General features: G+C 37.0%; 1 protein-coding gene across 2 annotated transcripts in view; it reads left to right on the top strand.

Moving 5' to 3' along the window:
• Positions 1-10,527, top strand: part of ABCD3 (ATP binding cassette subfamily D member 3) — a 77,343-nt gene that overhangs the window by 41,452 nt on the left and 25,364 nt on the right. For both annotated transcript variants that reach the window (XM_040627015.1, XM_040627014.1), the window contains exons 5-9: positions 1,048-1,117; positions 2,445-2,542; positions 2,905-3,028; positions 5,353-5,409; positions 7,334-7,476. In XM_040627015.1, the coding sequence (XP_040482949.1) occupies positions 1,048-1,117; positions 2,445-2,542; positions 2,905-3,028; positions 5,353-5,409; positions 7,334-7,476 (492 nt within the window). The remainder of the gene's footprint in view (positions 1-1,047; positions 1,118-2,444; positions 2,543-2,904; positions 3,029-5,352; positions 5,410-7,333; positions 7,477-10,527) is intronic.

Below are 10,527 nucleotides of genomic sequence, written 5' to 3'. Positions count from 1 at the left end.
TTTTTTTTTTTTTTTTTTCAAAATTTTATTTATTTATTTATTTGTCAGAAGGGGAGAGAGGGAACAGAAGCAGGGGGAGCAGAAGGCAGAGGCAGAGGGAGAAGTAGTCTCCCCTCTGAGCAGGGAGCTCGGTGCAGGACTTGATCCCAGGACCCCGGGATCATGACCTGAGCTGAAGGCAGCCGCTTAACCGACTGAGCCACCCAGGCGTCCTTTAAAGAAGTTCTTAATGAATATTTTTAGAACAGAGAAATGTGTAAAATAAATTAAAAAATGTAAAAGAGGAGTTGGTCTAGTTGAAGTGTGTTAACAGGTCTGAAGCCTCTAGAGAACCGTTCTGAGGCTCTGAGGAACCCCGCGAGTCTGCTAGAGAGGACTTAGGATTTAGTCCTGGTGTCAGCAGATAAGGCTCCACGGGTCAAATCGCACTGCCATCCGTTTGGGAAAATTGTATTAAGATGCAGCCAGTCTCATTCTTGGCTGTTTTTCCTCTGCAATAGCAGAACTGAATAATGGGAGCTGAGACCTTCTGGCCCACAGAAGCTTAAAATATTTACCCTTGACCTTTTACAGTGAGAGTTGGCTGATCTCTCATTAGGCTATCTCTGCCCTTAGTTCACACAAATGAGAATCAGGGTATTAAAGTATTTCAAAACAAATACTAGTTTATTTCGTCCATAGTAACCCATTGCTGGCTCTGTAAAGTTGTTGGTTGTTTTGCCATCTACACCCCTTTTGTGGCAGCATAGGCTTTTTTAAATTACCATTTTTATGAAGGAAAGATCCAAGGAAATCATCCCAAGGAAATCATTGTTACTTAATTTTGCCATTTATAGAGTGATTTTCAAGAAGCCTCTTTAAAATGATCAAATTTCAAAAGTTGGAAACATGTTTCTACATGAAAAATGTTTTTTCAGCCTCTTTTTTTCTTATTGACTCTTTTGAGTCAATAAAAACTTCCAAGAGCAATTTTAGAGCTTTACAGGTTTTCTTGGTGTTAAATATTGCTTCTTTTGCAACTAATACATTGCATGTGGTGGTTTGCAGTGGTATCATTGGTCGTAGCAGGAAAGATTTCAAGAGATACTTATTCAACTTCATCGCTGCCATGCCTCTCGTAAGTGTAATTCTTTAAAAATCTTTACATAGGGAGAAATTTGGATCTTACAAAATCTTCTGAGATTTTTACTTCTTAAGTTTACTTTAAAGATTTACGGTACTAATAAGTTCTTATTTCAAGTTTAGTTTTGTAACGTAGAGCAGAATTTTTCAATGTAAGCCTTTCTCCTAGATAGTAAAAAAGGAATTAGGTTGGGTTCTATTTCATTATCTACATATGTGGATGTGTCCCTATGTGTTGTTTTGGTCTAACCTTTAGGCCAGGGTTTCTCTGAAGTTTAGTAGCATCCTACTTGATGGCAGTAGTGCCCCTCTCCCAGTTTTAACAACCCCAAATGTCTCCAGGACATTGGCAAATGTCCCGAGGAGGCTGGGGTGTGGGTAGGTGTGGTGGCAAAATCACCCTGATTGAGAACCATTGCTTTAGGCCATAAACTTATTATCATAGTAACTTGAACCACTAATGTAGTTGAAGTGAAATTGGAATTTATTATCTGAATTTATGAAAGATAAAGGTCAGTGTTTGGTTTAAATCATAAGTGATATTCTTAGCTTGGTTCTTTATTTTATTGGCACTATAAGAATTTTAATATTGTAAATATGGGAGAAAAAAAACTTGATTGTGAAATCCAGTTAATTAGAAAATATGTCAGAGATTTAATAAAGCTTGAGGATACATGTACATGGCTTTTAGACCTTTAAAAAATTTGAGATAAGCAGTGTAGATGGTGAGTAAAAGATGGAGATTCAGTGGACAACCATTGTTTTCTTGAGGAAATGTTTATGTAAATGTGAGTTTGGAACTATGGAAGAATTAATTTTAATGAAATGATGGGAAAGAGAAGGTGACTCTAGAAATAATCTGGAAATGGTGCTAGTTGGTATGAAATTGATAGTATTTTTTTAACAAATGCAAATAGAATTCATTGTCTAGGGTTGTAGTGCTTGTAGTAGGAAACAGAAGATAGAAACATAAATGTCAGCACTTCTTTACTTTGGATCCGAAGGGGACAGATTTGGCTTTTTGTTTGTTTGCAAAAGAAGTACCAAGATGCTTCTCATAATTAATGATGTTAACATATTCCAAATTGAGTTTCAAGTAGAGTTTTAATATATCAGGATAATATAGCCAATTGCATTTGGTTTAGCATGTTCTCTCTGTATCTTTGTACACTCTGAGTAAAACAGAACCAAATTGTATCAGTGTGGACTCTCAGTTATAAAAACCATGGGATTTGGGGACAGAGCCAATGCTAGAGAAATAAATGATAATTTTGTAAGTAGAAATGTAGTAAACCTAGTAATATGTGGTTTGTTTGTTTCAGATCTCTGTAGTTAATAACTTCTTGAAGTTTGGGTTAAATGAGCTCAAACTGTGCTTCCGAGTAAGACTAACTAAATACCTCTATGAGGAGTATCTCCAGTAAGTGATAACCTATTTTTATATTAAAAATACTTAAATTGAATAGAAATGCTTATGATATTGAGATAGAGAAGTTTTTCTTTTGTATTGGATATGTTTTTTAAGGAAGTTCTCTTAGACCCAGAAGGACATAGGCAAAAGCCTCAGCAGTTTAGACTCTAATCCTGGCGCTTCCATTAATTTGCAAGTCATCCTTCTCTGGACTTGCTTCCTTATCTCTAAAGTCCCTAAGCACAGCCTTTAAGGTCTCTTCCAGCTCCAGACTTTTCTGTTTCTGTGAATTTGCACTGTGCGCTAGAATGTGAATTGTTTGATGTTTAACATCATTAGTTTTAATGTTGTTTTCTTACACCTGTTTTTAGAGCTTTCACATATTATAAAATGGGAAATCTGGACAACAGAATAGCCAACCCAGACCAGCTGCTTACACAAGATGTAGAAAAGTTTTGTAACAGTGTCGTTGATCTGTATTCAAATCTTAGTAAGGTAAGTTTCTTTCTGTTCTTTTGAAAAATTATTTAATTTGTTGAGTTTCAACTCTTAGCAAATTTATGTAGAATTGATGTGATGGACTTAATAGCATAGTAGGTGCTCTTAAAAGAAAATGAGAGTTGGGGCGCCTGGGTGGCGCAGTCGTTAAGCGTCTGCCTTTGGCTCAGGGCGTGATCCCAGCGTTCTGGGATCGAGTCCCACATCAGGCTCCTCCACTCAGAGCCTGCTTCTTCCTCTCCCACTCCCCCTGCTTGTGTTCCCTCTCTCGCTCGCTGTCTCTCTGTCAAATAAATAAAATCTTTAAAAAAAAAAAAAAATGAGAGTTGTTACAATAGTTTTGCTACAGTTATTTAATTTTCTCTGTTATTTTTGTGAGGCGCTTTTGCCAAGAATGAAGAATTTAGTGTCTTATAAAGATTTTGTATAAAGTTTGCAGGCTGATTTCAATAAAACAACAGAAATTTGAATTTTTGTCACTTGACCTGTGGACCTGTGGCAATTGTTAGGAATTGACTGTCAGTTTACGTTTCCAGTTCCAAATCCATAACACTAGGCTGGGACTTCTTTCTGCCCATTTCTGTGCTTCAGTATCTCTAATTCTAATAGATCATTTGAGTAATGGCCAAAAAACTTCCCAAGATACTGGTTGATTTCAGTTTTGTAATTCCTGTTTTCCCCCACCTCAGAATATTGCCAGCGCTCTTGAGACTGAGGATAGGCCTTAACCAGGTTATTTCCTGCCAGTTTCCTCAGTTCTTATTTATCTTACTACTTAACTCACCACCCTTTACAGCTTTGGCTGTAGTTTTCTTATTAGGTCGTCTTCTTTGCCATTACTATACAAGGGGTTGGGTCACATTGTAAGAATAGGAATGCTCAGGCTTCAACCATGTGGATGGAGGGAGGACAGGCAGTTCTTAGAAAAGTGCTGTGTATCCATAAGAGCTTCCCCCATTACGATAGGCCCAACACTAGGATGCCTTTTTTTTATTTTTTAAAGATTTTATTTATTTATTAGAGAGACAGCCAGCGAGAGAGGGAACACAAGCAGGGGGAGTGGGAGAGGAAGAAGCAGGCTTCCAGGGGAGGAGCCTGATGTGGGGCTCGATCCCATAAAGCCAGGATCACGCCTTGAGCCGAAGGCAGATGCTTAAGGAGTGCGCTACCCAGGCGCCCCGGGATGCCTTTTTTTTCTTCATGCAAACTTTTTATTCAGCTTTCCAGAAGCCTTCGCTAACTGATTCCATACTCTGGGCACTTTGACAGTTATAAATTATTGATTAATTCAGCTTTCTTTTCTGCTCCCATTACCACGTTTTGAAGTTTATTTTGTGTGTGTGTGTGTGTGGGGATATATATACAAATTTTGTGTAATTCTGTAGACATTGTTATGTATTCTTTACATCTTGGAACTTGAGCAACTGTACAGCTCAGGTCTTGTCACATTGGTAATAGAGAAAAATATAAAAGAATTGTAGTGGGCTCTGCACTACAGTATATTTACTGTTTTAAACATCTCATTGTTTGAACAGTGACTTAAATTATGAGCCATTTTTGTCAACTTTTAAATGTACTTACATTTTTCTAGTGTGTCTAGCTTCTTGATAATTTATAAGGCAAAAAAGAACAGGTTAATCTTAGTAGAAGGCAACAGAAAGGGGTGGCTGTAGACTTAAAGTGAATATAATAGGGGTTTTTCGAAAAACAGTTTAAGATATGTAAAAGCTTTTGTTATGTCATTTGAGTTGTCTGTGTGTGTAAGGAGCAGTATATTAATATCTTGTTTTATTTCTAGAAGCTTGAGTTTTATATCTGAAAATTATAGGCTCATTCAATTATTTAAACATATGGATGTTGTGATAAAGTAATAGAATTAAGCAATATCACGCTCAGGAAGAGCCCTTTGTTTCATAGGTGTAGATATATAGAAACCAGAAAAGCTGGTACTAGATTTGAGGTTATGTCTGAGATCATTTTATTTGGTGTCTTTACACTACATTGAGAAATTACTAAGTTACTAATGCTTAATTATCACAGTAGAACTACCTTACTTGATGGAAAATGATAAATGTTTTTCCCACTTGATGGTCAGTAGACATTGGTCATGCTGTCTCTATTTTAAGTTTCTTGAGAATAAGAACTGTTTCCTTTATGTATTTGTTGAGCTATATACTGTTTATAGTACGTTATATATAACGGGAACTCTGCATATTGACAATTATGTGTTAAATGTTGAATAGCATCTTATATTTATCTTGTTTTATTAGCTATCAATCTACACAATCTACTTTTTAATTCTTACCTTCTAATATTTACAGCCATTTTTAGACATAGTTTTGTATATCTTCAAGTTAACAAGTGCAATAGGAGCTCAGGTGAGTTTATTTTTTAAATTGCTGTAATATTATGTTGTAAATAGCTGGATTGTTCGTAGGAATTTTTATGTGTCTCAGAGAATGTGTTTTTATAAAGTCTAGTTATAAAATAATACTTAAAAGACTTAAAAAACACTTAAAGACTTAAAAAATACTCTAATTTGGTGTTTGAATTTTCCTTAAGTCAGATACTTGGAAAATTTTTGTGGCATTAATAACCAGAAGTGCTTAAACATTGACATCCATGTGTTTACTGTTGTAAAGTAATGTCTAAAAAGAGATTTGGAGGAAGCCATTTTAATATGAAACTTGAATGTTAAAATATAGGAAGTACCTTTAGATATAATGATTTTGTATATAATATGTAATTTTATAATTATATAAATGGTTGACTATCTCATGAGCCTTATTACCCTGTCTTTCTAATATTTGTGTTGGTAAGAATGACCTTTAAATTTTCCCTGAGTATTCTCATTGAAATATAACTTTAGTCATGTAATATGTGGTGCTACTCTTATGTATGTATTACACAACCGTGTAATAGTGTGCCTGTACTATGTATATATGCACATGTGTATGCATACACATCTTGTAACTGATTAATATATAATTTATATGGTAGTTTTTGCTACTTTCCAGAACACTGGGGAAAGTAGTTTTTTATTTGAATTTTCTTGTCTGCTGTGCTAACCTTCTGCTACCCTATGATCTAGGTTTAATCATTCTTCTAGCTTGTTTTTCCTATAAACAAGTGAATAGGCCTAATCCCTCTTGTCTTTGTGCTGTGATATTTTTATGGTACTTATTACATTTTTATAATACCTAAATTATTATCTGATTCTGCATTTCTCAAAGGTAGAAACTATGTTTTAGTTCTCTCCTTTGCCCATTCTTACATTGACTGTTGAAATGCATTGAATCAATCACAATTAAAAAATATTGAATACAAATTATAGTCCAGACATGTTGTGCTAGGTAGTGAGATAAAAAGATGAGTAAGACACAGTTCCAGCTGAAGAAGGTTTACAATCTAGTGAAAAAATAGATATTCAGACAATTATAATGTAGAATGATAAGTCCAGTGTCAGAGGTTTGAATAAAATATTTAGTGTCCAGAAGAATTGGAGGTGATATTTAAGTTGCTCTGAGGAGGATGAGTAGGTGTCTGTTAGATATGTCAGGCTTGCCAGGCATAAGACCAACCTCATTGAATGGCATGTTCAGGAAATAGTTTTTGCAGTATGGCAGAACATACGATACAGATGGGAATGAGGGAAGTGCCTGTGATGAGCTTGGAGAGGTAAGCTTAAAGCTTCTCTCTTGGGTTGGCCAGTGGGTGATGAGGTTACTCACCAAGTTAGAAGGTCTGGCAGCTGCAAGCAAGATGTAGGAGAAGGGAAAGGCAGGTAGAGCTTGTTTGGGGGACTTTAGCTTGAGGCCCTACAGAGTAGTGAGGTAAGGGTATATGTTACTTACTTAAATACTGTCTTGGATTCTTAAGAGTGATGGGAGTAGAAATAAAAATTTGGGAGGAAAAAGCTAAGGAGGAAACCTCAGGGAATATTAACATTCCAAGAGAAGGCAAAAAAAAGAGGTCTGAGAGTGTCTGTAGAATCTTAAGGGAATTATCAGGTAGAGTTCCATCAAGAGTTTTAGATGCCATAAGAAGAGTGAGGACAGCAATTAGGAGTTTTTAGGTCAGCAAATTGATACAGTGTTGGAAGAACAGAATAGATGAGTAGTTAAAAGTGTGAAGGCCCAATTTGTATTTTCCCAAAAAAGAAATAATTAAAGGGGAAAAATTATCCAAGAGAGCAATGTCTCTCAAAGTCACTGGAGCTATTTATAGAAATTGTGCGTGTTGCATCCAGTGAATGTATTACGATATCCTTAAACTTTGTATATTCTTTTCCAATAATAATAGGGTCCAACAAGTATGATGGCCTACTTGATTGTTTCTGGGCTACTCCTAACTCGACTTAGAAGACCCATTGGTAAGATGACAATAACTGAGCAAAAGTATGAGGGAGAGTATAGGTTCGTTAATTCCCGGCTCATCACAAACAGGTAAGAAGAAATGTATTAAATTTAGCTATACTAAAAGTTTGTTTTTATGAATATTGATGTCATATAAGTTAATTCCAAAAAGTCTGGGAGACACTGTTACCAAAATTGTGTGTGTGTGTGTGTATTTACCTCTTTTGAATAACCAATTATGAAAAATACCAGTTTTATAAAGTAGCAATCTTCAACGTTTCTCTTTTTCTTAACTGCGTAGTATCCGTGGTTCACTTCTTCATCTCTTTTATTGACTAATTTTCTATTAATTTTACTTTAAACACACTCAAAATACAATTCAAATTCATTTACTTATAATACTTCCTCAAAGAAAATTCTGTCTCCGTTTATCCACAAATACTTTTATTTTGAGACTGTGTATGCTCAGTAATTCAGTCTCCCTGCATGAGTCTCTACCTATTTTCCAGATAGTTTCCAAAATAGGAAGAAAAAGTATTCGGCTTTGGAGCCAGCCTAACTAGTTTCAAAATCTGCTTCCTCCACTTATCAATTATATATTATATGATTTGTGGAAAGTTAGTTATAGCTTCACTTTTCTTGTTTATAATAGAGAATATAGGACTATTGTGAGGATTAAATATGAAATACATACAAAGCTTCCAGCATAGGTTTTTTTTTTTTTTTTAAGATTTTATTTATTTATTTGACAGAGATAGAGACAGCCAGCGAGAGAGGGAACACAAGCAGGGGGAGTGGGAGAGGAAGAAGCAGGCTCCCAGCGGAGGAGCCTGACGTGGGGCTTGATCCCACAACGCTGGGATCACGCCCTGAGCCGAAGGCAGACGCTTTACCGCTGTGCCACCCAGGCGCCCCCCCAGCATAAGTTTTGATATGTAGTAGGTACGTGGTACATTTTCTCATGTATTGATCTGTAAACCTTAAGTCATTTTGAGGGTCCTAATCTTTATTTAGTACTCTAAAGCATTTAGAAAATTACTTAGAAAATTACTCTTAACAGTTCCTCCTTCCTTTATTTCCTTATATTGCTAAAATGGTACCAATTTTAAATAGGGTTTTATGCTGTAGGGAGGTGAAGGAATAGACAGTTCGTTAAGTGGAGAGGTAATTTGCCAAGTGAATGAAAGATGGTATCAGCTAGAATGCTTTCTTTTGCAAGAAACAGAAAACCCTGACTCAGGTAGCTATAACAATAAGGACCTTTACTACTAGACATTAGAACTCTTAAGATAGCCCCATTCCAGGCACAGCATGATCAAGGCTCTGGCTCTTTGATGTTCTCGTGGCTCAGCTCTCCTTTGTATGTTGCCCCTTTCCTCAGCCTAATTTTTCTTATGATCACAAGATGGCAAAAGCAGTTTCAGATCTCACCAGCCCTCCTCCCCTATAAAAAGCCCAGAAATAAAAACAGGCCATCTCTTCAAGAGAGCAGGGAAACTTTCCCAGAAGCCCCACCCCTGACTTTGTTTCATCTCTCATTGGCCAGAGTGATCACTTGTTCATGCCTGAAGTAATCACAGCCAAGTGATTGGCTTAGACCAAATGGAACTCATTCCTTGTAGATGGGGTTGAGGCCATTCCTAAACCATTTGTGTGCATAAGAAGGGGTATGAGGTAACTAAGAAAATTGGAGTTCTCTTACATAGGAAGAAGGATGTGGAAGAGAATCAGTGATGGATAGGCAGCCATAGTATTCTGGGATGTTTTTGCCCTTTCAGGTTTTACTGGGGCTAAAATGAGTCAGAAGTAAAATGTTCATCTCATCTTCCTCCATAGGGTTAAATGTGCAGAGGAGGTAGAAGGAAGTGACAAAAGTAATTATAGGTATAGAATTGTTTCTTAGGGGCGCCTGAGTGGCACAGCGGTTAGGCGTCTGCCTTCGGCTCAGGGCGTGATCCTGGCGTTACGGGATCGAGCCCCACATCAGGCTCCTCCGCTATGAGCCTGCTTCTTCCTCTCCCGCTCCCCCTGCTTGTGTTCCCTCTCTCACTGGCTGTCTCTCTCTCTGTCAGGTGAATAAATAAAATCTTAAAAAAAAAAAAAAAAAGAATTGTTTCTTAAATTGGAATTGTGATACCCTGGGGCTCTGTATTGTTGTGTCAAGGAAATGGTGAAATACAGGTGAAACATGATTCATCTTTATACAAAGTTAATTTTGTTTGAAGGGTTTGAGGCAAGAGCTCAAACCCTTTTCCATTTTATAATGGAAAAAAATGCAGGTACATTTTGGAGTAGGATATGAAATTCACATACATTTTTAAGAGGAAAAAAGAGACTTTAAAGAAATATTGGGTGTTTATCGAAGGCTTTTAAACTGTGCCCTCTAGACTCCTCTGTAAATCTTTACTTTGCTCTAAGAGTTATTTTTCTGGGAATGTTTACATCATACTGAATAGGGAGTGGAAAGACTAGACTTTAGAGTCAGATATGAGTTACAGTCTCAGCTGCTTGACTTGCTCGCTATATGACTTTGACAGACTTTTCTTAACTACACTGAACCGTTCTTCATCTGTAAGAATGCCCCTTTTCTTCTAGTCAAGATTCTTGTGGCCCTTATGGAGCTATTCAGGCCAGCTTAAGAAAAGGGGAGTTGTTGTGAGGATATGGGGGGATTCCCAGCATAAGAATGACTGTGCAGCCGGGACTTCTAGAACATGGCACTGTGAAGTCATTTAGACTTGGTTTGTTTTTCAGTCTTTCAAAGGCTGTATGTCATGGCATTACTCCATAGCTTCTCTTAGCTGTTGTTTTCTCCTCGCCCTCCTGTAGGGTCTGTACCCCATTTGTCATCTATAATGGCTGTTCTAGGCCTGCCTACCTATATGTCATAGCAACTTCCTTCTTATTTCTTATTAAATTAAATTAATTAAATTTCTGAGAACTAGCCCAGCACATCTTTTCCAACCGGGCTATATATGGCATACGCAACATGTGGCTGCTGTTCAGTCTGTGATGCAGTTAGGTGTGTATTCTTGTGCCCTCTGATCGGCTGAGCTAGGAGCAGGGTCGCAGGTTCAGAACTGTGGCCTGACGCACCCATTAAGCTCATAGTCTTAAGTGTCCATTTAAATAAAATATTCA

This window comes from Ursus maritimus, unplaced genomic scaffold, assembly GCF_017311325.1.
Source record: "Ursus maritimus isolate PB19 unplaced genomic scaffold, ASM1731132v1 scaffold_12, whole genome shotgun sequence".
Lineage (NCBI taxonomy): Eukaryota > Metazoa > Chordata > Mammalia > Carnivora > Ursidae > Ursus > Ursus maritimus.
This window is presented reverse-complemented; position numbering and strand designations above follow the sequence as displayed.